The 26,262-nt window shown below is 39.8% G+C and overlaps 1 protein-coding gene and 1 pseudogene across 1 annotated transcript in view; one reads left to right on the forward strand and one right to left on the reverse strand.

Moving 5' to 3' along the window:
* Positions 1-26,262, forward strand: part of GLDC (glycine decarboxylase) — a 74,270-nt gene that overhangs the window by 21,112 nt on the left and 26,896 nt on the right. The window contains exons 4-15 of the mRNA XM_019664748.1: positions 1,295-1,459; positions 3,230-3,307; positions 4,317-4,464; positions 4,785-4,981; positions 6,404-6,500; positions 11,597-11,702; positions 12,757-12,896; positions 13,480-13,560; positions 15,286-15,383; positions 15,873-15,957; positions 16,132-16,173; positions 17,145-17,287. Of these exons, the coding sequence (XP_019520293.1) occupies positions 1,295-1,459; positions 3,230-3,307; positions 4,317-4,464; positions 4,785-4,981; positions 6,404-6,500; positions 11,597-11,702; positions 12,757-12,896; positions 13,480-13,560; positions 15,286-15,383; positions 15,873-15,957; positions 16,132-16,173; positions 17,145-17,287 (1,380 nt within the window). The remainder of the gene's footprint in view (positions 1-1,294; positions 1,460-3,229; positions 3,308-4,316; positions 4,465-4,784; positions 4,982-6,403; positions 6,501-11,596; positions 11,703-12,756; positions 12,897-13,479; positions 13,561-15,285; positions 15,384-15,872; positions 15,958-16,131; positions 16,174-17,144; positions 17,288-26,262) is intronic.
* Positions 22,799-23,577, reverse strand: LOC109394557 (DCN1-like protein 2 pseudogene; annotated as a pseudogene).

Raw genomic sequence — 26,262 nt, forward strand, 5'->3', positions numbered from 1 at the left:
CTGCCCATCACAAAAAAGAAAAAGACTGAAAAGAAACACACTTAAATGTTTACTGTTATCTTAGAGTTTTGGAATTATGGGTGATGTGATTTTTCTTTCTTTCTTTGCTTTTTTTTTGAAAAAGATTTTATTGGGGAATTGGAGGGGAACAGCGTTGGGGAATTAGGGAAGGAGAACAGACAGGTAGACAAATTGCTGTTTTGTTCTTCAGCCTAGTTGTGGAGGACATCGCTTCACTGGCCCATGTTGGTATGATCATTGCGCTTTTCCTGGGTGAGGCAATCGGTTGCTGGTCATCGGTTGGCCACTCACAGCGGCTCACGGCAGCTGTTGCTGGCTGCCGGCTGTTCACGCTGGCTGCCAGCCACTCATGTAGCACACGGCAGTCCCACTGCAGCCTACGCTGTCGCCGGCGACTCATAGCAGCCCAGCTCTAGGTCGAGCTGTTGTTCATCATCTTAGCTGTAGATTCTCCTTGAGATCAGGGACTATTATCCATCATGCTTAGGATGCGTCACCAGAACCTATTATAGTTCTTGGCACTGAGTAAGCATGTGGTAAATATTTGTAGGATGAGGGAATGAATGAAGGAATGAAAAAAAGGATGAAAACACTGAGTGAGTTAACCTCACATACCTAAAGACACATTTTTGGTTAACAACTGGAGGATATAAGATTAGAATTCATGTGTATGCTGCCTTCTAACCATTTTTATCCTTGAATTTTGATAGTTATGGAGATAACTTATATAGACTCTTAATAACTGGATAGTGAGAATTCTTAAATAGACCTCTATTAGTTTCTTAGGAGCACACAGAACTTCTGGTTAGTATAAAAGAAAGATGCTTCCCCCTGAAAAACAAATTTTGAGTATTAGATATTAGATTCTTGGCTATTTTCCTATTGTGAACTGTGAATGGGGTGAATGTTTTAGCCAAAAGAAAGATAATAGGAAGTGAAATTTCTGTTTATGTTGTCATAGGTAGGCTCAAGTGGATTTTAAAAGCCAGCTTACAATAAAGCATATACATATAATAAGATTATTAAAATAGAAATGTAAAATTAAAAAATAATGGGATAGAAAAGTAAGTACTGATCATCCCCAAAGAATAATATCGTTACTATGATTTAATTCTGAGCTTCCTTCCAAAGGCCACAAGGGAAGCTTACTGATATATAATTCTCAAGAGAGGCATACTTTATTTCAGGAACTGATTCTAAAATGAAGACATTTTGTGAACTTTTCTGAATAGTGGGGCCGAAGTTTGGACACGGCCTTTTGTGTCCCTCATAGGATCACCCAGTATACTCCGTACCAGCCAGAGGTGTCCCAGGGGAGACTGGAGAGCTTACTGAATTACCAGACCATGGTGTGTGACATCACGGGCATGGACATGGCCAACGCGTCCCTGCTGGATGAGGCGACCGCGGCTGCAGAGGCAATGCAGCTCTGCCACAGGTGAGAGGCCCAGCCTGAGATTCCATCTGGGTAAGGGGCAGTCTTTTTCCTGCTTTGTCAGAAGTTCTGGTATTTCCTGAGGATGCATTTCTAGAATTCGAATAGCTGGGTCATGGTGTATAGTTAACAATTGTTCTCCAGTTCCTGACCTTCCTTCCTTCTTTGCTTTTGAGTACAATTAAACTTACCTTGCTGGTAGAATTCTCATGTAGATGGTCATCTGGTTGGGAAATCTGCCCACATTCATAGTGTATCTGTCTAAGGTTTTGTGCCTCTAGCCTTGAACGCCCATGTAAGACTCTTTCTTGGCTTCCACAGATTTGAGGGGCGGTGAGCCCAAAATTCGCTCAGCAGCTGTGGTGGCCTCTAAGTTCCAGCCACAGGCCCTTCTGCTTTCCAGCAGCCCTGGAGGGTGGGTTTAGGCTCTTTCTCCTGTCATGGATAGACAGTTACAAAGGAATGCTGCTCACCCACTTATTGTTATTATTCTGAGCTTTTCACTCATTTTCATCTTAGCTCTTCCTCATCCATGTTCTTGCTATTTTCCCATTTACTACCACTGATTTTGCTAAATAGCGTCAGAATGGGAATTGTATTTCAGTGGAAATCTAGTCAGTAAAGGTCATTATTAGTCATTAAGGACTCAGTATTTTTTTATATTGTCGACATAAGGAATGTCCAAACCTGTAGAAAATTTTTTTTTTGTTGTTAAGATTTTATTGGGGCATATGGGGAGGAGAACAGTGTTGGGGAATTGGGGAAGGGGAACAGCCAAGTTGTCCTTCAGTCTTAATTGTGGAGGGCACAGCTAGCTCAGCTCCAAGTCCAGTTGCGTCTCTCAGCTCAAGATGCTGTGTTCAATTAGTTGTGGGTGGGCGTAGCCACTATCCCATGTGGGAGTTGAACCTGGAGCCTTGTTGTTAACACATTGTGGACCTGTGATGCAGATTTGCGTCTGTACATTTAAATGCCCCGTCCTGAATGTGTTAAGAGCACATTGTCTATCCTCTGAGCTACCTGGGCAGCAGCTCAGCTCAAGGTGCCAAGTTCAGTCTTTAGTTGTGGGTGGGCGTAGCCCACCATCTGGAACAGGCAACCTTGTTAGGAGCACGAGCTCTCACCAGCTGAGCCATCCTGCCACCTGTTGGCAGCTCAGCGGCAGCTCAGCTCGGGCACAGCTCACTGGCCCATGTGGGAACCGAACCAGCGACCCTGTTGCTCAGAGTTTGCACTTAACCAACTGAGCCACCCGGCTGGCCCCCATGAGAATTTTTATAAGAGTTTGTTTGAGCCAAATGAATGACATGCTGGGGAACAAGATCTCAAATGCTCCAGAGAATAACACGTTTGCAGCTTCTTTTATCTATTTGAAATTAAGGAGGGACAGTAAGGAAGATTACACAAGGGTGGGAAAAAGCAAGGTGAGGACTGGATTGCAGTGTAGTTAACAAGATATGTGCTTTCTTGTGGTTAGGGCTTATTTCAAAGATGTGTTCACTTAGATGCAAGGAAACAATGGGTTTATCTTAAGGCAAAGATAAACCTTTCACTGAAGAAGTTATATGCCTGTGCTAGACTACCCACCATGACCCTCCCAGTTAAGAATTTATGATCAGATTACCCTGTGAGGTTACTTCCTAGAGAACCTTTTTTTTCTTTCCACAGTACTATGCACAGACTTTCTCTAAGTGCAAGTTTTGGTTTGCATTCTTAGAAGTTACTCTGATTTCTTTAATGTTCATGTTTGAATGTGATTTTCCTTTTCAACAGACACAACAAGAGGAAGAAATTTTTTGTTGACCCCCGTTGCCACCCACAGACAATAGCTGTCATCCAGACTCGAGCCAAGTAATTAATTTTATTCATAATTTGAACTCAGAAATAATATGCTCATCTCGGCTGATTTTCTCACTTCCAAACTGATTGGAAGTGAACCTGGTTTAAACTGGGGTTGTTGGGTTTTACTTTCCGTCCCACTTTCTCCCCAGGATTTTGCTGGTAAGTAAAATATGTCAGAGGTGAGGGGAAAATACACAGTGGCTTTAGTTGCCTTTGCTTTATATTAAGTTATAATAATTTTTTTTGTATTCTTTTTTTGTAAGAAGAAAATTTTAAATATTAAAAATTTTAACGGTTTTGCAGAAACTTTGAAAAGCAGAGGGAAAAAGTGTAACTCTCAAAAAATGGAACAACTGGAGATGTTGTGTGTGTTTACCTGCAAACATAGTTATAGTCTGCAAACATAGTTATATGCAGATGAAAGTATATTGTATTTATTTGTTTAGTGCTTTAATTTAGATAAAACAAACAGCACAACTACCACTTGTGGGTGTGTTTATTTCCTTGCTCCTTGTAAAAGCTGGGTAATCTTCCACCCATACCTCCATCCCTTCAGATGGGGTTTCTCACAGATGTTGGACTTATCAATAGATGGTTTAAGGTACCTAAGGGAGGTCTCTTCCCTATCTTACTGGTGGTTTTCCATTCACCTAAGACTGATCCAGTGTGAAAGTAGCGATGCCTCGGTTGGTACAGATATTGGTTCTTTAGTCCTAGGAACCCATGTTTTTGGTTTTCTCTCAGGAGCTGGTTCAGACAGGAAAGGGGGAGTGAGTGGTAAGGGTGGAAGAGAAAAACAGAAGCTGAGCCGTTGAATGCACTGAGTTGATGTGAAGCACTGTTACCACTGAGGGGCCAGAGATGGAATGGGTGTGTGTGTGTTGGGATGGGGTGGTGGGGAGACATTGAGGAAGGACACAGAATATGAATGCTGTATCATGGAAAAGAAACTGTAGGTAATTTGATTTTTCCCTTGGAAACCAAAAATATGATTGTTCTTTGTCTTCTCTCTTTCCAGATATGCTGGAGTTCACATTGAGCTGAAGTTACCCCATGAAATGGACTTCAGTGGAAAAGATGTCAGTGGAGTGCTGTTCCAATACCCAGACACTGAGGGGAAGGTGGAGGACTTTAACGAACTCGTAGAGAGAGCCCATCAGATGGGGGTAGGCAAACCTCTCCTTGTGGGGGCACGTCTCTGCTTTGAATTATTCTTATTGTTTTTGGTGTGTCTTAATTTCCATAGCTTTATCACCTGCAATGGTAAAACTTTCTCCTATCTTCCTTCTTCAAGTTAGTTTTGTTAATCGAGTCCTGGCATATGGTAGGCACTCAGTAAATATTTTAAATGAATGAATGAGTAAATGAAGTTCACATGATATGAACCAACTCCGCCAGCCTGCCTGTAATAGAGATAATTCGCTACTCTCCCACTACTCTCAGGGAAAGCAACAACCTTGTCCATTTTCTCTTGTTTCCTTTCTAGAGCTTGGCTTGTTGCGCTACTGACCTTTTAGCTCTGTGTATCCTGAGGCCTCCTGGAGAATTTGGGGTAGACATCGCCCTGGGCAGTGCACAGAGATTTGGGGTGCCACTGGGCTATGGCGGACCACATGCAGCCTTTTTTGCTGTCAGAGAAAGCTTGGTGAGGATGATGCCTGGAAGAATGGTGGGAGTAACAAGGTAAAAAGCTCGTGTTTCTCCACTTTTGTTGTGGCGATGGTTTTCTCTGCTCTTTCTCTTGATCACAAAAGTTGTTGATTGCTTTTTGAACTCAACTGGGTCATTCTGGGTTGATTACAGAAATGCACAACATAGATTCAGAAGAGAGAATCTGGGTATAAACTAGTTAGTACCTCTTCTCAAATGCCATGAGTTTGTAATATTAGAAAAAGTATGTGTATAATTCACAACATATTTGTACTGAAGTCATGTAAGTTGATGAAAACCTTGACAGCCTGAATGTTTTAGGTGTGTTTTGTATCTAACTAGTTTCTTTCTTAGAAGTATTATCATGCCACACAGTTATGTAAAGACAGATGCAATGAGAGGTTGTCACACACACACTGAGTGTGACCCACAGTATTTCCTAGAGGCCTGCCACTTGGCCATTGGAGTTATTTCCAAATGTGCTTTCTTGAGTGCTTCTCATTGATGAAGCTCCTCAGATTAAGAATTTATATGAATACCATGAATATCATTGGGAAATTTAGCATGATCTCTATGACCTTTCATAAAAGCTGATCTATTAATGTGAGTAGTTTGAAATAGTGAATGATGTGATGGTGTTGTGAAATTCTAAAGTACTCTCAATTTGCCACATGATAGCAAAAGGTGCTTTGCTTTTTAGTGTAAAAATAACAGTTTCTTAAAGTATTCTTACATTAGCTTCTTTCAGTGATGTTTCTTCACCAGACAAGATGAGGCAGAGGGCTCTCTAATTCAAAAATTTGCCTGATGATTTTTATATTGAAACTGCTTACACTTCTGGAAAATGGACCCCAGAGCTTGATGAAATAAAGGATAAGACTGCTAAATCTTTGTGTTTATCCAAATTCTTAACTGTATTAGGAAGGGAAAAATTTTATTAGAGACAGGTAAATTGGTTAACATCATTTTTATTTATAGCTATATAGTCACTTCAGGTTTCTAGTACAGAAATGCCGTTTCCTTTGTCAGATATTTCCCTTTATCCTGAGTATGCCAAGTAGCTCGGAATTAAAATTAATCCTCAATCACCATCATTATATTGAGTTGTCGGAAAACTCATGATGTATTTTTTTTCTGTTTTTCATTGCACAAATGCATCATGACTTTTCCGACAACCCACTATTAGGCTGGGTAATTCCTGGAAAATTTCCTTTTAAGGTTTCCAGCCTTGTCGTATATACGTATATCTTGGTGCCTCAAATCCTCAAAGTACAAACTAAAAATGAGTAGTCCTATTTAGAAGAGGATGGTTTGGAAATTGTTTCTTTATGTAAACAAAGTGAAGTAAATTTACTAAATTCACTTCAAGCTGGGCAGAAAAGAAGAAGGTCCATTTATGACAACTCCTGGTGCTGTGATTATCTGTGCTAATTGGGTGTTTTATTCTTGACTCAGAGATGCCACTGGGAAAGAAGTGTATCGCCTTGCTCTTCAAACCCGGGAGCAACACATCCGGAGAGACAAAGCTACCAGCAACATCTGTACAGCTCAGGTAGATCACATACCTGACCTGCACCGTGAATGCCTTACAATCTATAGAAATGCGCTACTCATTCATCCACTCAGTTGTTCTTCAATTTATTCACCACCTACTGAGCAGTGTGCATACCAGAAGTATTAAGATCTTATTGGTAGAGAAGCCTTGTGATCTTGTCAGAACTAAAATACAATGTATTTTACTGGTGCTCTGTGTATGCATGCAGTTCACACTTCAGGGTCTCTAGCATTTTTGTCCATAGGGCAAGTTTATTATGGGTGGTGATTGGGCACCTTCTCTTTGAGCAGAGATGGAAGCCCTCCAGGATAAGGCGAGGAAGGCAAAATGAGGGTGCTTGAGGTGACTGTACTTGAAGGGGTGGTCCAGATTGGCAAGCTGTTGGTGTTCATGGGGTACTTTTACTGATAGGCATTCCTCAAGTGAATGGGATAAAAGAGGAGGAGTTATCTGGAATTTGCCCAAGGGCTCAGGTCAGGGGAAGCAGGGTTTTCTAATATCCGGCCAACTCCTAGGATCAGGTGGAGGGCCACTGCTGAGCATATAATCTATTCTCGGTCCATCTATATCATTCAAGGTCAGAGAAGAAGAGAGAGCTCACAGATACCTCAATGAGCAGTATCAGTATAGTGCTCCTCCCTCTCAGGGCATTGACTCCAACCACCATCACCAGGTTTTAGAAAGTCTCCAGGAATGCAGTAGATGACAAGGTCTTTTTATAGTTGGTTCTATAGCCATTGGTTTTTGGAGCAGTTTCCTCAGTTGGTTTTCTTGTATGATTTTTTTTTTTCCCCTCTGGAAGTTGGCTGCTTCTTTTCAGGGGACAGCTCTTCTACTATCATAGGAAGGAGCCAGTTGTCACAGTCTTTTCCTCTTTTGACAGAAAATGGATATTTGTATGATGCCTTTACTTTCTGTAGTTTGCCCTCTGTTTGTTGAACTCTCTGCTTGCATATTTTCCCTTTCTGCAGCTGACTGCTCCTGTCTTACCTTTTCTGCTCATGTTCTTCCACAAGGTGTCTGTCTGATCATAAGTACATTCAGGGTTTTCTCATTTTCCAAGTGAATTTGGGCTGTCTACAATGAACAAAAGTAATGTTTGTACCTTTTTATTTCTTCCAGTTCATGGATAGCTGATATTTCGTTTTTTAACTTGGATTATGAAAGGTCTCTATCTTTTTCAGTAATTATTAAAGTGATGTTTGCCCTGGAGATCACCATACTCTTGTCTTCTTTGATTTTCACCTTTTTATTCTGGAGATCTTCTAACTCTCTATTGTCTGTTTTATTTCATGCATTTCCTTTTCATAATTGGTTGCATGAAACAATTGCCCATAACTCCAGTGTCATTCTCTTTGTTAGCTTGAAATTACTCTCTTTTGTCGAAAGATGACTGACAGCTTTTGAGTTGTTCTTTGGACACTTTGTGTCTTTGACTTCAGCCTTCTACTTCTTATAGCAACTGCTCAATGTTTTTCTCTAAGGCTACCCTTTCATTTTGAGCATGATAGGGTCTACACTGGAATTCTTTTACTTTTGCATCTTTGATGGTGCAGAGGTATTTTTTTTTTTTTAATCTCTGAAAGTTTTACTGAATTCTTTTTAAAACTCTTTCTATACACTTGTGACATTTCTACAGATGTCTACATTTGCATCATGTCCTGTTCTTTATATTTTATTTCTCTGTTTCTACCACAACAAGCGGTTTTTTCATTAGCTCTTTAAAAAGTCACTTGTATTGAGGCATAATGGACACTTCATTAGCACTTTTATTGAGAAATAACTCACCATAAAATTCACCCATTTAAAGTATGCGGTTCAGTGGTTGATAGTATTTTCACGAAGTTTGCAACCATCACCAAAGTTTCATTTCTGAAATTTTTGTCACCCCCAAAAGAAACTCTCGTCCATTAAGCAATCACTTTCCATCCTTCTCCCCTCCCTGCTGCCCCTGGCAACCACTTGTCTACTTTCTGTCTCTATGGATTTGCCTATTCTGAATATTTCATATATATAAATGGCATCATTCAATATGTGACCCTTTTTGTGCTTGATCTCTTTTTTATTTTTTAATTTTTTTTTTATTGGGGAACAGCCATGGTCATTGGTTACACATTGCTTTCATGCTACAATGGCATAGTTGACTCTTTTAGGGAAGGCCAAGTGGGGATCGAACCCACAACCTTGGTGTTATCAGCACCATGCTCTAACCAACTGAACTATCCGGTTACCCCCCTGACTTCTTTTACTTAGTATATTTTCAAGGTTCATCTATACTTTAGCATGAATCAGTACTTCATTCTTTTCTATGTCTGAATAATATCCCGTTATATGGATGTATCACATTTTATTTATCCATTCATCAATTGATGGACATTTGGGTTGTTTCCACTTTGGGGTATGTTGACTAAAGCTGCTATGCACATTCGTGTATAAGATTTTGTGGGGACACATTTTTTTCAGTTCTCTTGGGTATATATGAATAGAATTATAGGGTCATATACTAACTCTGTTGAACTTTTTGAGGAACTTCCAGACTGTTTTCCAGTGGCTACACCATATTGCATTCCCACCTCCACATTTTCACCAATACTTGTTATTGCCCGTCTTTTTGGTTACAGCCATTCTAGTGGGTGTGACGTTATATCATTGTGATACTGATTTGCATTTCCCTAAAAACTAATGATTTTGAGCATTGTATCATCATTAGCTTTTGATTGCTTTACGTATCCTGATTGTATTATTTGTCCAAATTATAAAAAAAAAGTAAAATTTCTTGTTCTCTATCTTTGTTTTTCTGAACATCCATTGATGTTCTAATGCTTTTCCAAGAGTTTCAAAAGTGACTTTACACTTCTCATCAATTTGTTGGCCAGTCACTGGATAGAGTCTCCGGTTTGTGGAAAACAATGATCTCTAGATTAAAAAGGGACATCAACCAACCTCCACAAGGCTGCAGTGATGGGAGGCTTCCAAAGCATTTTGTGAACACCAGACCTGAGTTTCTATTCCCCAGATGCATAGTCATGAGCATGTGGATATACTGTGTCTTGGATGGTTTACTGCAGACATGCCCTCTCCACGGCTATAAGGTGTTGTGGTGCTTCTGTATTTATTTCTAATTGTCATGTGGAGGCCACAAAAGTGTGTATGCTCTCTGGGATTTTTTGGTGCAAGAAGGTCTATTTCTGTGTTCTCTGATAATCTTTTCCTTCTCATTCTCTTTATTGACTGCTGAGTTCACTTTCTGAGAACTTTTTTTTTTTAAAGATTTTTATTGGGGAATTGGGGGATGGGAACAGCGCTGGGGAATTGGGGGAAGTGGAACAGACAAGTTGCTGTCCTTATGTTCTTCAGTCTAGTTGTGGAGGACGTTGCTTCACTGGCCCAAGTTGGCACCATCATTGTGCTCTTCCCAGGCGAGGCAGATCAGTCGCCGGCTTCTGGACTGCCGCTCACGCTGGCTGCTGGCTACACATGGTAGCCCATGGCAACCCACTGCAGCAGGGGCTGCAGCCTACGCCGGCACCGGCGAATTATGGCAGCCCAGCTCCAGGTTGAGCTGTTGTTCAGCATCTTAGCTGTAGAGGGCAGTGTCACTGTCCCTCATGTGGGATCTGAACTGGGGCCCTCTGGTGTCCCAAGCCAGCTCTTAACCAACACGCCACTCGGCCGGCCTACTTTCTGAGAACTTTTAAGAACTGTTTCTTTTTTGGCAAGGGCCCATAGAGATTCCTTCTAGCAGCCCAGCAGAGAAACTGTGTACTTAACAAAATAGATCTGATATTGAACATCATACAACTTTAAAGCACTGCGTTTCTCAATTGAGTAGTATGGTGTGTGTTTGGTGAGGTGCCCCTTCCTACCGGGGGTAATTGGCCATGAAAGTGGACCTTGAACTGCTGACCTAATACATTAGGACAAAAGTCACTGTAGTGGGACTGGAAACCTCAAAGAGACCATCATGCTGGACCAATGAGATGGGAGGGGCTGTGGGAGAATCAGGTGGACTGGGTAGGTGAGGAGTCTGAGACTTGAGTTTGCATAAGTTACTTAAGCTGATATTGTGTGGTTAGAAGGCTGATTACTGGCAGGATCTAAGGTGAAAAAACAGGTGAGGGATGGGGCCAAGAGGAGGAGACGCAGGAGGCTGGCCGCTATCACTTTCCCCCAAGTTGACACTTTTGGTTTCTGGCCCTAGCCATCCTCTTTTTATCCTCTTCTCCGGCCCAAGGTGCCATCACAGTGGTCCCTTCCTTGCTCCCATGTAGGATCCCCTCATTGAAGCATCCCTGGAACTGCCCGTGTCCCTTATCACTGAGAGATTCCAATGCCATTCCTTTCTGTTTTCTGTCACACTAGAACACATACTTCCCTGAGAATATTTTCATGAAACCTCAATCCAATGGTCAAGAGATATATTTATTTATCTAAGTAAGTGACCTTGCTGTCAGCAGGGAATAAGCTAATCGGGTCTGGTTTCCCTTTTTTAGTATATCTCCTGCCAACTCATTTTGGTTTGATTCCCCTGCCTCCTGCATTTTCATCTTTGGTAGTTCTTTACCACATATTTTCCATTCATCTCTTGGTTGTTCAAATTCAGCTTCTATTGCTTTATTTAAGGCCTTAGGAGAATTGTATTCCCTGAGTTCTTCTGTTTTTGAAAAAGTTTGTTGCTTTTATCCTTGAAGAACTGATTGAGTATAAAATTCTTAGATCTCACTTTTTCTCCCCCTGAGGCCTTTATTGCTCTGCTGTCTTCCAACATTAAATTTTGCATCTGGATGTCTAATGGCAGCCCCATCTTCTCCTTTATGGGTGGCATGACTTTATTGCATGAAAACCCTTTATAATGGTCAAATTTGAAGGTTTAGTATAGTGACACCAGAGCATCTTGGATGCTGTGTTTTCCTCTTAGGTGTTCAGGCTTATTATAGATGGTCCCCAACCATCATAGAGAATGCAGGAAATCTGTCATGTTGCTTTGTCTCTTTTCCATTTTCTCCTCTCAAATGAAAATAATAGTCCCTCCCACTAGTCATCTTCCATCATATTGTTGAACATGATTCTTTAAATGTTCTTTGTCATTTTAGGCTCTCTTGGCGAATATGGCTGCCATGTTTGCAATCTACCATGGTTCCCACGGGCTGGAGCATATTGCTAGAAGGGTACATAATGCCACTTTGATTTTGTCTGAAGGTGAGTTAGTACCTGTTTTAAAACTTTTGGACATAACAGGACTGATAAACATGAGTAAGTGAAATTGAAAACTCATTGCACGTGCATACTATATATAGAACTAAAAATCAAATAAAAAACTGGGAAGAATATTTTCAACTTCTATGACAGACTGAGTTTAATATTTTTAATATATAGAGCTCTCACTCACTCTCCCCATCCCATACGTGAGAAGGATAAAAAACCCTGAGAGAAAAATGGGCAAAGGACATCAAATATAATTTTAAAAGAAATAAGTATGCAAATAAATGGTCAATGAACATATATAGTTTCAACCTATTACTCAAGGAAATGTAAATTGAAACAATAAAATAGTTTTTCTCCCATTACACTGGCAAAGATTAAAGAGAATGCTTATATTGGTATGACTTTTATGAGGGCACTTAATATGATTAAAAGCTTTTAAAATGTGCTGACAATTCCTAGAAATTCTACTTCTAGGAATATATCCAAAGGTAATCATCAGATAAGGGTGTAAAGGATATCCACTATAATACTGTTCGCAATAACATAATCTTGGAAATAACCTAAACGTCCAATAATAAGTAATTAGTTAAATTAATGGTACATCTGTAAGTTTGAACATAAACAGCCCTTAAAAATAATGATGGGTTTTGATTTGTAGAAAAGCAAAAATGTTAATGATATATTAAACATTTTTTAAAAGGGTAAAGAAATATATGTATGTGATCTAACACACACACACACACACACACACACACACACACACACACACACACACGCTACTTCTAGAGGAATATATACCAGAATGTAACTACTAGTTATTTCTGGATGGTGATTTCCCCTCCTTTTTTATGTATATTTTACAATTTTCTATAGTATAGTGATAAACATTTAAGTTTTTTAAAGCAGCCACCAAAACACTGGGTAGGGCAGGAACAGACTACATTATAGCTATATATGGTAGGATTTACTTCTTTATTTCTCTGTGAAATGTCAATGGTGGAGGAACGGGCTTCCTGTTAGAAACCAGTGAGTCTCCTATCTTGTCTAGGTCTCAAGCGAGCAGGGCACCAACTTCAGCATGACTTGTTCTTTGACACTTTGAAGATTCAGTGTGGCTGCTCAGTGAAGGAGGTCTTGGGCAGGGCTGCTCAGCGGCAAATCAATTTTCGGGTTTTTGAGGATGGCACAGTAAGTCAAACTTTCAGTGTTTGTTTTTTTTTTCTTTACAACACTATAACTTTTCATGACTTTGCTCATTGAAAGCTTTGCTATTTATTTTTGAAAAAGCAATATTAGGCCATTGGGCACAGTCTTTTTTATATACAATTTTCATTTCCAATTTGGAACATTGTGACCCTTTGAAGGCGAACTCTTTCTCAGCTTTCCTTAATACCTTGTGTTTTCATATATGGGACTAGAAGGCACCTGTTTTCCTCATAATACTCCTCTCTTCACAATAGGACTAAGGTAAAGGCTATTATAGGTAATATAATAAAGTAAGTGAAGGAAAAAAGAGGTGAGCATGTCCAGTACCCGTAGGAATGTCCTGCAGCCAGAGTCAGCAGTGGCTTCTAAAACTCTAAACCCTATGAAATCTGGGGCTGGTCTAGTCGCCTTTGCCTAAGGGCCAATTTAGATATAACTGTACCCGATAGTTTAGAATGTCTGGGCGTTTTGTCCAGCACCGTCTCCCCTTTGATCTCCCTTGGGCTTTCTTCACTGGTCCTGGCATTTAGAGCTGATGTTTTCTCTTTCCTTTTCACTTCTGTAGCTTGGTATTTCTCTTGATGAAACAGTCAATGAAAAAGACTTGGATGACTTGCTATGGATCTTCGGCTGTGAGTCGTCTGCAGTAAGTGAAATGAAAACGTGTTCCTCATAATAGCATCTTGGTTATGTCGATTCTTGGAAAATTACGATATTCATTCATGTAACAAATATTTACTGAAGACCTAATATGCGCCAGGTACCATGCAAGGCCCTGAGGATAGTGGTGAATTAGACATGATTCCTGCGCTCATGAAGTTTATAGTCTAATGAGGATTCAAACAAGCACAAGGTTGCTATGTGTGTAGTGGGTGATGTCTGCAGATGCTCTTTGAGCACAGAGGAGGGGCTCCTCACCAAGACTTTGAAGAAATTGTCCTAAGCTGAGATCTGAAAGATGAGTAAGAGTTACCCAGACTAAGATGGCACAATTGAGGAGAAGGAGGTGTTCTAGACATTGGGAAAAGCAGCCACAAAGGCTAGGAGGAGAGAGAATACATGAGAATTACAAGCAGTTCAGTGTGACTGAGTTGGTTTCTAAAACAATTAAATGGAATGAGAATGAAAGAGAGGTGTCCAGACCTGTAGCAAGCTGTTTATCACAACACTACATGGCCTGATGCACAGGAAGCACTCAATAAATATTTGTTGAATGAATCAATGAAAGGAAGCATTTATTATAGTAACAAAGTTGAAAGAGTGTTAAATGGTTCTATTCTGGTTGTCTATGTCCTCTTTGAGAGAGGACTTCAATATCAGAGGACAAATGTAAATCATCAAAGAACTATCACACTGTTCTCTTTTAAACTTTAATAAAGAGGACTGAATAAGCATCTTCCCTCTAGAACTCTGCTAAATTTAATCATAGGCATTTGTTCTACACATTTTAGGAGTATTTATGGAGCGTCCACTGAAGCCTTTAGATGGACGAATTACCAGCCTGAGGCAGAATGAGGAGCAAGCCATCTATCTAATTATATATTCTATGTATTAAACCCTTATCAGATATATGATTTGCAAATATTTTTTCCTGTTCTGTGGGTTGTCTTTTAGCTCTCTTGATAGTGTTTTTTGATGTGCAAAAGTTTTTTATTTTAATGAGTTTATTTTATCTATTTTTTCTTTTGTTGTTTATGCTTTTGGTGTCATATTTAAGAGACCATTGCCAAATCCAAGGTCATGCAGGTTTACTCTTAAGTTTTTTCTAAGAATTTTATGGTTATAGCTTTTAAATGTAGGCCCTTAATCCATTCCGAGTTAGTTTTTGTATATGGTGTAAGATAAGGATCCAACTTCATTCTTTTGCATGTGTATGTCCAGTGTTCTCAGCACCATTTGTTGAAGAGATTGTTTTTTCCCTCACTGAATGGCCTTGGCACTTGTATTTTATAAGAGTTGTTCTCAAAGATACCAGAGCAGTGTTAAGTGAGAATACTTACATGAGTGACATCATGGTAACTTCTTTGATAACCTTTTAAAATACGAGTAATTTTCTGGGTCTTTATTACTCAAGGAACATACAGAAGATGTCAACTCTTTATTTTTTGCAACAAAAATTATACCATTTTCTTATATTCTGTGGTTAAGGTCAATAGAATTTAAAAACAGTGCTGTGGAGAATTGCCACAATTCATGACTCCTGACACCTGTTACTATGAAACCATGCCAGATGCCTCTGGGGCGGGTGATGAGTGGGTGGTAAGGGGTTTCTGGTGCTCTGTCAGGATCCACACTGACCGGACACCTAGGCGTCCACATGTGGTTCCAGGTGCAATTACTGCTCCTTCGTTTCTGTGGTCTCTCTGTGCAGGAGCTGGTTGCTGAAAGCATGGGCGAGGAGCAGAGAGGTATTCTGGGGACTGCCTTCCAGAGAACTAGCCCATTCCTTACAAATCAAGTATTCAACAGGTTTGTGTGGCTAGTGTGACTTCTGCATTGTGTGTCATGGCTTGTGAGCATAGTAGAGAGTGGCTTCTGACTCCAATAGGTTATGGTGACTATTGTCATCACTGTAAGGACCCCATTTCTGACTTGGGCAAAGCACACATTATTTCCTGGTGACCATGCTCCCTTGGCACTGTAAGCCCTAATTCTACTCATCAGGAAGAAGGGAGTTTGGATGCATAGATACTAGGATGAATAACATACCCAGCAAGTTCATATCCTCTTCTTCCCAAACTTCCTCTCATGCCTACAGGCAGCTTCTTATCCTGGGGCATCATCTGAGGTTTGTAGGGGTTCCATGCCTTTCCTTCTGATGTTTTGTTGGCATGTTAGCCATGGCCCAATTTGATCTGTATGCTGAAAGTATGTCTCAGTGTGTCTTATCTTTCAGGAGGACATGTACGGACTCTTATCTAATTATATTGGCCCAATACATGTGTTTTGTCTTTACAGCTATCATTCAGAAACAAATATTGTTCGATATATGAAGAAATTAGAAAACAAAGACATTTCCCTTGTTCACAGCATGATTCCACTGGTAATCATTGCTTTTAGCCCTGCTTCTAATCCTGCACTGATCCCACCTCCTTGGGTCACTTCTAATATGCTGCAAGAAGGATAAAGGGGTGGCCATGTGGGGAGATTGGTGGGCTGATCATACAGATCATAAGAAATCACTAATGTGATACCTTTTGGCTGTATCTTCTTAAAGGGGTCCTGTACCATGAAGCTCAACAGTTCATCTGAACTCACAGTAAGTAGGTCACCTCTATTCAGTGGGAACTTATTCTGACTTGTACATAAGTAGATCACTAGAGAATGCTGCTATTAGCACTGTGATTTAATAATTACTTTCATAATCCTTTACCTTGCTATTCAACAATCTTGGCAGAAACCCTAATTTTACCACAACCCTATCATTTAAATTTATGAGTAAAATTATATTTAAATATTAAAATAACTAAACATAATATTCATACCTCTTACCTTCCCCATTCTCTTTTTTTAAACCTGCCATGTTAAAAGCTTTTATTTCTGTCAATTTGTAGTTGTTAAGCTCAGGTAGAATTAAGAACCTTAAGCCTTCTTTCTAGAAATCCATTCACAGGGCCAGAAGGGTAGAGATTTGAGGTTTTAATTCATTCTTGTGTCAACAGAAGATTTGTGTAACCTGTATGGGTGGGAAGTATCTCTACTAGACTAGAATCCATTTTAGCAAAGCTATTGTGTTCCTTTATTTCCATATGATTATTCTGATGTGACAAATCACATCAAGCAAAGGAAATCATTTTATATTGTGATAAGAAGTTTTCCCCCATTTGCTTTTCTGCTTGTGTTGTGTTCTGCCTAATGAAGAGAGAATAATATATATGCTATGTAAGAGTTTGAATTATACTTGAAACAACTCATTGGGTTTCATGGATATAAATCTATTTGGGGGACTTTTTGTTCCTAAAAAGATAGAAAAAGGTGATATTTTTGTATAAGTTCCCTTTCTGGGACTCTGATGCACTTGTAAAATGAAGACAGCACTTAACCTTGTAAGCTTATGATGAGAGTTAAATTAATGAATATAAAGTGCTGAGAACAGTGCCTGGCACATAGTAAGCACTCTTTGAGTTAGCTGTTGCTATCACCACCGTCATCATCATCATCAAAGTTAGTATTGTTACTACTATTGTACTATGTATATATGCATATGTTGTCTCTCTTCTTGCTTTTTAGCCAATCACATGGAATGAATTTGCGAACATCCACCCGTTTGTGCCTCTGGACCAGGCTCAAGGGTACCAGCAGCTTTTCCGAGAGCTGGAGAAGGATTTGTGTGAGCTCACAGGCTATGACCGAATCTGTTTACAGCCTAACAGGTGAGGGGATTTCTTCTCCTGTTGTTTCAGATATCTCTTGCGGTAAAATACTTACCCCAAAACTTAGGAGCTTGAAAAAACAATTATTTTGTATTCTTGGAATTGAGTGGACAGTTATACTCCACTGGAGTGGATGACTAAAAGGTCCAAAGTGGCCTCATTCACATAGCTGGGAAGTTAGTGATGGGCTGTTGGCTGTGAGCTCAATTGAGGACGTTGACCTGGACCTTGGTCCTTCTCCATCTGCACCTTTCCACATGGTTGCGTGAACTTCCTAATGGAATGATGTCTGGGTTCAGAGTGGTGTTTTCCAAGATGGAAGGATGTGGAAGCTGCAAACCTCCTAAAGCTCAGCCTCTGAAGTTACACAGCTTTAATTCCAGAGCATTCTGTCTATTAAAGCAGGTTATGGGGCCAGCCCAGGTTGAATACGGGAGGGGACAATACACCGGTGTGAATGTTGAGAGTCATGGTTTATTGTGGGCTATCTTTGGAGACTAGCTACTAGACCCATCAATGATGTAGCATGAGAATTAGAATCAAGCACACATATTAACTCCTAACAAGTAGCAATGTCTCAACTTAAGAGAGCCAGGAGAACCTGGATCCTGGTTTGTTCTGTCACTAACTTTGAAAGTTCCCTTTCCCTCTTCTGGCCTTGGTCTGTTTGTCTATAAGGTAAAACTTTGAAAAACAATGATTTTCAAAAGCAGAGGGCTTTAGCCACATCTTCTAAGTAATTGTTAAAAATACAAATTCCTGAGCCCCTCTCCACACTGATTGATTGTAATCTTCAGGGGTTGAGACTAAAAAAGAAAGCAAATTATTACGATGCACAGCCAATTTGGAATCCAGTGGGTTTGTGATCTCTCTGTCTTCATGGGAATGGATGGATGGATGGATGGATAGATAGATAGACAGACATGTTATCAGTGTGAGTCAAGATCTTAGGATATCTTCAGAAGAGGAGTCAGTGTCTGTCCCTAGGGTTCTCTACCTCCCACTACTCAAAGTGTAATTCTCCACCAGCAGCCTCAGCTTCAGCGTCACCTAGGAGCTTGTTAGAAATGCAGAATTTTGATTTCAAGATACAAAAATCAAGTGATTTTAAAACTGAGACATTTATTGTTTCACTTTCTGAATTATTAATAGAAAATAATAAAATCTTAATCAGATATAATCAAGCCCTACCTCCTGTTTGGTAACATTGGCTACACAGCAAAGCCATGCATTTGTAAAAACAATATAGCCTATAAAACCCAAACCCTGTAGGAGGAGGGGAACTCTTTTAATAATAGCCTCTCAAAGCCTCATTTCATAAATAAGAAGGAACTGACATTCATGAAAGTCAGGCTTTAGTGTACCTTCATTAAAATGTAATCATTCAGCTTTTAAAAATTTTTAAGTGGGAGGAACCTGATTGAATTCTTAATCTGAGGCAATAATGCTTTATTAAATGTTGAAAATGAGGAAACTTCGCCCTCTAGTGATGGAATATGATCACATTTTCAGTGTCACATTGGAGAGCCATTTTTTCAAGACTAAGTCATTAGCTCTTGCAGTAAATTGAGGTCCCAGCCAGAGACCCCAGAAAGCTGATCTAAAGATGAGGAATCTTGTCTTCCCAGAAAGCAATGGTTCCCAACCCTCCCTGGAAATTACACTCATATGGTGAGTTTATAAAAATTCTGATGTCCAGATCACAGCCCAGATTGAACTATAATCTCAATGGGGGAAAAGAGAAGTGAGGGAAGGGACCCAGGCATGAGTATTTCTTTAAAGCTCCCCAGCTGATTGCAACCTGCAAACAAGGTTGAGAACCACTATGTCAGAAGTTTCTGTGTTGTTTTCCTCAGGATACCCGATGCTCTTTCTCTGTCCTACTCTCCTCATTCATATGATTGGCTGCGAGATTCAGTGCCCCATCTCAGTCTTGCCGGAGGGAAAGAGATCTCTAGCAGGATAGAGTTACTTGGCCATAATGCCTTCTCCAGCTCCAGAGATTTAATTGAGAAATGGCCGATAAATATGGATGATAAAGGATTGTATAGCCACAAATTAGGGCATGAAAACTTTGATTCCTGTAGCCAAGCCTTCACTTGGTCTTTCTATTTTCTGGGGTACTTATATCCCAAAGGCGTTTAAAGTACTTGCAACAAAAATGTCAAGAACTTGTCCCCATTTTTCCTATTTATTTGCTCAGTCCACAAACCTGGAAAAAGTGTTTAAAGACTTGCAACAAAAATGTCAAGAAGCTTGCCCCATTTTCCCTATTTATTTGCTCAGTCTGCAAACCTGGAGAGCATTTCCAGCTCTGTGAAGAACATAGTCAAACAATATTTAATTACCTTTCCATTTCCTACTGTGCCCAGCATGATTGCTTGGGTTTGTTCCCATAACACTGTGACACTCTTAAATTCACAAACACGCTCTAGGAATTGCTGGGTTAGAATTATGTATAATGCAATGTTGAAGGCAGATAGAAACAGTAATTAACACCTTCTAAGGATATCTAAAATGAAAGACAAACTGAAAGTATTATTAGCTCACTTGGCTTATAGAGTGAGGGAGTTGTTTTTATCTTTAAAAACTGCAGGCTGTTATCTGGTATGTTGATAGACCTGGCAGTTGCTTTCCCACAATCTCCTCCCAGGAAGATTCTAACAGAGGTGTGAACAGGGCATAATCAATGGCCCTCAAATTTTGTTGGGCATGAGAATCGCCTGGGGGGCTTGTTAAATTGCTCATCCCCTCCACCAGGGTTTCTTATTCAGTAGTATGGCTTGGACCTGATCATTTGCCTTTCTAACAAATTCCAGGTCATGGTGATATGCTGGTTTGGCCACCATACTGTGAAAACCACTGAGGTTGCAGGAGTTCTCAGTCCAGGCTGCATGTTAGAATAATCTGGGGAGCTTGAAGAATACTGATGTCGGCCCCACCCCACAAACTAGTTACATCAGAATCTTCTTGGGATGGAGGTGGAGCCCAGGTATCACAGCTCTCCAAGTGATTCTCATGTGCATCATTGGGTTGAAAGACTAGTATCTTCCAGTAGAGTGAATTTTGAAAGTGGACTTTGAAGCTACAAGCAGTCATATGCATAGTTTACAGCAGAGTCAAACACCTGATAATTGCCATCTTGGTCTCCATTTTTCCTGAGCTCATGGTTGATGTCATTGATCATCTCTGATAAGCTTTCCTACTGAGCCTAGTGCAGCTTCAGAATTCTCCCCTACAGAGAACTCTAGGAGGCCAGATATCAGAGTCATTTGATTAGGGACCGATTTCCTAAAGAAACACCCAGAATGCCAAGAAGAATAAAAAAGGTGAAGGATGAAGAGCCATTTGGGGGAAAATATAAAGCAATGGACAGAAGGGCCTCCCCTCCCCCAATTTCCTTAACTCTTGAAAGTATAACTTGATGTTTGCACTTTGTAAGGCTCTAGCGCTGTGGTTCTCACACTTGGATGCATCCCTCAGAATTTCTGATTTAGCATGCTGGGGGAAGCCGAGAACATGCATTTCTAACAACTTCCCAGGTGATGCAGATGCTGTTATTTGGGGATTGCCAAGTTTGAGAGCCACATCTTTAAGGTAGTCTTCAGATATCAGAGGTTAGAGCAGCTGGATTTATCCAGATGTTTCTTGACCAGAATTCAAAAGTTATAAGTGTAGAATTTAGCTTATGTGAAATTAGATACAGATTGATAAGAACATTCCAGAATGACATATGGAGGGGTTTTCATTTAAGAAGCAGAGACCCAGGTAGTGTTTGGTGTATTTAAAGTATGTAAAAGTTGGATTAAAATCCTGTTGTTTCCAGGGTATGTGTACTGATAAATTTTCAGTCACCCTGTTTATCTGGCCTGTAAGATAGGAATCGGGCACCAATCTTTACCTTATTTTCTTGAGGTAGTCTTAGGATTGCCAGGAACTGAAGTGGGTCATTGCAACACAGTTTTCATCATGTTACTCCCATAACGTCAGTTTTTAGCTAATATTTCATTTGGATCATTTTTGTTCCTGACCATTTGATGGTGGTATTTTTCAAGTAAAGAAGTGTTTAGATGAGGAGAGTTCGGCATCAAAATGTCCAACATCAAAACATTATTTATCGTAAGAAATTTAATGTGTTTCTTCCTGGAGAATAAGACTGGGAAGAATGGCAGAGGTTGTTTTTTTTGTTTTGTCTTAAGCTTCATACCTTTTTGCACTGATGCAAATTTTTAAATCACATGAATGTATTACTTTCATAATAAAAAATTTAAATTCTCCTGTGAATTAGGTGACATATCCCCATGTGACAGATGAGGCAACTAAGATCCAGAGAAGTGATTTGCTCAGGGCCAAACTGCTTAAAAAGGGAGAGTAAAACACAAACAACGCAATGAGAAAATGGTGCTGTGGCAACCCAGCATGCGACTGTGCTTAGAAATATAAAGGAGGGGTTACATTAAGATGTTGGAGATTTACTGGGTTTTGGATAGACTGAGTCCGCCCACTCTCTTCTTCAAAATGTAGCGATTCCAGTTACTTAGCCTTTACATATCAATTTTAGAATAATCTTGTTTATATATACAAAAATCTTGGTTTTATTGTATAATGATGTATATTTTAGCTTTTAATTGTTACAATTTGTACAATGGGGTAGATATGATAGGCATTATAAGTATTATAAATGGTTGAACAAAACAATTTATTTCATATTTAAAATTATAATTCATCACTTATAAAAACTTCTTTATGAAAAATGTCTTTTTAAATGTAATAAAAAATATATTTTAAAAAAAGCATACTATAAGAAACTCCCTAAGAAGTTCAAACATTATCAGAAATAAGATAGGCCCACTAACTTGTAAATGGCTTAAAAGAAAACTCTGATATTGCATCCTAAATATGACCATTAGTGTGTATATAGAATGGTGTGTTAAAAACTATAAAATGATTTTCAGAATAGCTAGAGAAAATTAAAACAAGAATAGATTTGGTAAACCTAAATAGTTGATAATTTTTTTTAAATGTATAAGTCTTAAATTACATGGCACCAAAATTTTAAAACGTTATGATCCATAACATGATAATTTTCTCTAGGATACATTTTTAACACCTTTTGACTTGTATGAATACAACATCCTACTTGAGAACATAAATACTGTCTTCTCGGTACAATTAAAATAAAGTTCAGTGGTTTTGGTGACTGCTGGGATTCACCTGAAGTCATGAATTGTAGCATATTCTTGCAAAATGGGTTCTGTTACTTTTTCATGACTATAAAAACCATGCAGAAATCTTTCTTCTAAAAACAGCAGCTGTAATAATCTGTCTTCAAATATTCCAATGCAGCCAACTTCTGAGAAATGTTTTATGGCGTCTGTAGACAGCCATCAAATTCTTTAGGCAGAACAAAGAGGTTATTTCATGACTGGTCAAGGATGACTTCTGCAATGTGTACATCAGTGACAAACGTACACATTAACTGACCAAAATGCTTTCTTTACAGGATGCACTTCATTTATAACCTAATCCATGTGAAGTTTTATGCATAAGAAGTGCTGTGCTTTCACCTGTGACTACTGGCCATGCATGTTCTGCAAAACCATCATCTATCAGAGCAGGCCATGTTCCTTCTTCATCGAACATAGACAAAGATCTAGCAAAAGGTTCCAAGTGGCCCTTAGGATTGATCTTGTGTGATGGTCCAATAAAAATTTGTTCCAAAGATCTAAACATTTAACCCTTCCAGATAGAATGAAGTTGCAGTAGTTCTAAATCTCAAACTTTTTTGCCCAGGGTTCTTAGCAAAGGTAAAGGTAAAATGATAAACGTCTTTGAACTTTATTGTGTCCCTAAACTCTTGTTTTAACCTTGGCAAAAGAGCTGAACTATGACTCTAACCCTGTCACAGGATCTTCAAATTCCAACACACCACCCTTTTTTATTGTTTTGCTAAATTCACATTGAATAGCTGTCCTGAATTTTCATACTTATAATAATACATTGTTAGTAATAAGGTCTAGATTTAACTTATCACAAAACTGCCAAATTCCATGAACTCCCATTTATTTTCACCTGGGAGGTGTGTGTGTGTGTGTGTGTGTGTGATTGTACTTGTTATACAGTGTTCTAGTCTACTGTTCTAGTCTACTGCATATCTCGTGGATTCTTTGTAGAATGAGTGGGGGTTTTGGAAGTTGTTGTCTGTTAGTTTTCCCTAATTCTCTGTTAAACAGTATCACATGTAGCCGTTCTTTCACCAGCCTGAATACATGCCATGATTGGAGGGCTTTGTTTTTCTAAAACTGTTTAAGCTTATGCTCACTTGGCACTTCTGTGGGTCTGAGGCTCCTCATCTCCTGGAGTTCTCGTTGCTGTGGCTGGCCTGCAGGTCAAGGCCACTAACTGTTTCATTTTAAATAGATGTCAGAAATTCACTGTCCCAGCTGCCCCTCCACATGCAGTAGTTTTCTAACGGTCTCTATTAATCTGGGTTATGCAGATAAGCAGTTGTTTCTTTTAATACTTTTCCACCAACAGGTGGCACTAATAATTCCCCTTATTTTAATAGTACCCCAGCAGTAAACCTTGTGTGACATTTAGAACTTATCTTTTGTACTTTTTAGTCGAAACATAGCTGATTTTAAGAGGGTCTTGGGCAAAATACATCCAGCATTTCTGGTCAAGTGTTTAGCATGTAGCCTTTCTCTTGGATTACTGGCTCATAAATCTAATCTCTTCTTTGTTCCTAGTCTAAACATCTTGATTGGTCTTCCAACAAAACAAGATGAATAGAAATCATGAAAATACAGAATCCATTTGTTGAGGCCCCTCTCTATGGGGGAAAGGACAAAATTAATGTTGATTGCCCGGACTGGAGAAGAGAGCTCAGTTTTGAACAAATTTACTAAATATTTATTGCAGAGCTACTTCTGTGCAGAGTACTGTTCTATATATTATTCCTTGTGAGGCAATGTATAGAACTCGTAAGACCTAGATCCTACTCTCAAAGCGTATACTTTAAGTCTGAGATAAGACAGGCACACAAAGTAAATGTGAGGTCTATAATTTCCAATGCACAGTAAATGTATAGGATAGTATTATCAGAAGAGTGAGTAAAATACTATGAAAGTTTGAAGGAGGTAAAGGATCAATCAATCAATCAGTCAATATTGATTGAACATCCCTTATTTCAGTGTTCTTAGCACAGAGAATACAATGTTAGTCAAGACATGTAAGATTTCTGCCTTCAGGGAAGGCCTCTCCGAAGAAGTGACATTTCTGCTGAGGCCTAAATATTGATAAGAAGCCAGATATTTGAAGATCAAGAGGAGGCGCTTTGCATGCAGAAGGACCATCTAGTGCAAAAAAGGCAGGAGTTGACTTGATATGTTTCAGGGAAGGAAGACGGCCTGGGTGAGTGGAGGATAGTGAGCTAGGGGAGGAATGGCAGCAGTTGGGTGTAGACGTAGGCAGAAGCCACAGATCACATGGGGATTTGGAGACCAGAGTGAGGAGCTGGATTTGTGACTTTTTGGAAGGCTTTATGAAAGAGGTGGAACTTGAGTTGGGACTAGTTGCAGAACAAGTGGAATTTGGCTGGTGGGAGGGGAAACAGGGTAATCCAGGTTGAGGGTCGTGGACATGCTCATTCAAATACTGTGGTCGCCCATCCATGGTGCCTGAGTAGCAGAGCAGCCAGGATTGCTGCATTGCCAAAGATGAAGATGATTGAGGAGGAGGATGACGATGATAGGAGTGATGATAGTTGGCAGAACTCAATGAGTGTTTACCTTGTGCCAGGCACTGTGATAAACACTTTGCCGTGGATCATCTCATTAGTCATCACATCTACCCTTCAAGATTGGTGCAGTTATCCCCATTCTAGAGACAAGAACACAGAGGCACAGCAAGCCTACGTAAACTAGTGGTGTGAGTGGTGTGCTGAAGTGTGATATGTTCATTCTCCTGTTCTCAAAATAAAAACGCACCAAATGAGCTAGAACTTGTTTGTCAGAAGCCAGGAAGACAGAGCACCAGTGTTTGCCTCCCTCCCTTGAGTGCAGAGAGAGGCAAAGCTCACTCGGTGTGGGGGACAAGGATGCCCCAGGTCTTATGGGGGTCAGGCCTCCTAGTTGCATCAGTCAGGCGAGGGTTCTGTGAAGGGAAGCCCATGTTTGCTCCCATAACTCTCTTTGAGAAGCATGATGTGCTCAGAGGAGCTGCACTGCTCACAAGGTAAGCACGAGGTTCCTTGATAAGACAGGCCGACTTCTACCAAAGTCTGTCTGTCACTGTTGGTTGTTTGGGCATGTAATACTCTAACTTCAGTTTCTTCATGTGCAAAATGGGGGTGATGGTATGTACCTCATGGGGTCTTGGGAGGATTAAATAAGATGATGTAAAGTGCTTGGTGGCAACAACAGTTACTACCATTGACCTGTGCTTACTCCTAGCAGAGTGCCTGGTAAATAAGAAGTTCTTAAGTAGTGGAGCAATTTATATTTACTGTTACTATTATTATTACTTAGCTCATCTAGCCCCTTCTCTTGCTCTGTGGTACCCACGCTGTGGAAATCACCACTTTCCTCCCCTTTCTCCAGCCAGGCTCAAAGCCCTTCATCTCCAGATGTTTCCCTGTTCTCTGTCTTCTCCTCATGCTGAGCCCTAAATCATCAATTTTGCCATCTCCAGACACCAAACGATCATACCCTACACTAATTTGCAAACATTACAAATCCATGGCAGCATTCTCTCAAAAAAATCAATTTTTCCAGTGCTCAAAATTTTAGTTGTTAGGTAAGAAATAAAAGAAAGGTTATTTAATTTATTCTTTTTATTTTTTGTATTGTGAAATACACATTTTTTTTTTAAAGATTTTTATTGGGGAATTGGGGGGATGTGAACAGTGCTGGGGAATTGGGGGAAGGGGAACAGACAAGTTGCTGTCGTTTTGTTCTTCAGTCTAGTTGTGGAGG

This window comes from Hipposideros armiger, unplaced genomic scaffold (assembly GCF_001890085.2).
Source record: "Hipposideros armiger isolate ML-2016 unplaced genomic scaffold, ASM189008v1 scaffold_429, whole genome shotgun sequence".
NCBI classification, from domain to species: Eukaryota; Metazoa; Chordata; class Mammalia; order Chiroptera; family Hipposideridae; genus Hipposideros; species Hipposideros armiger.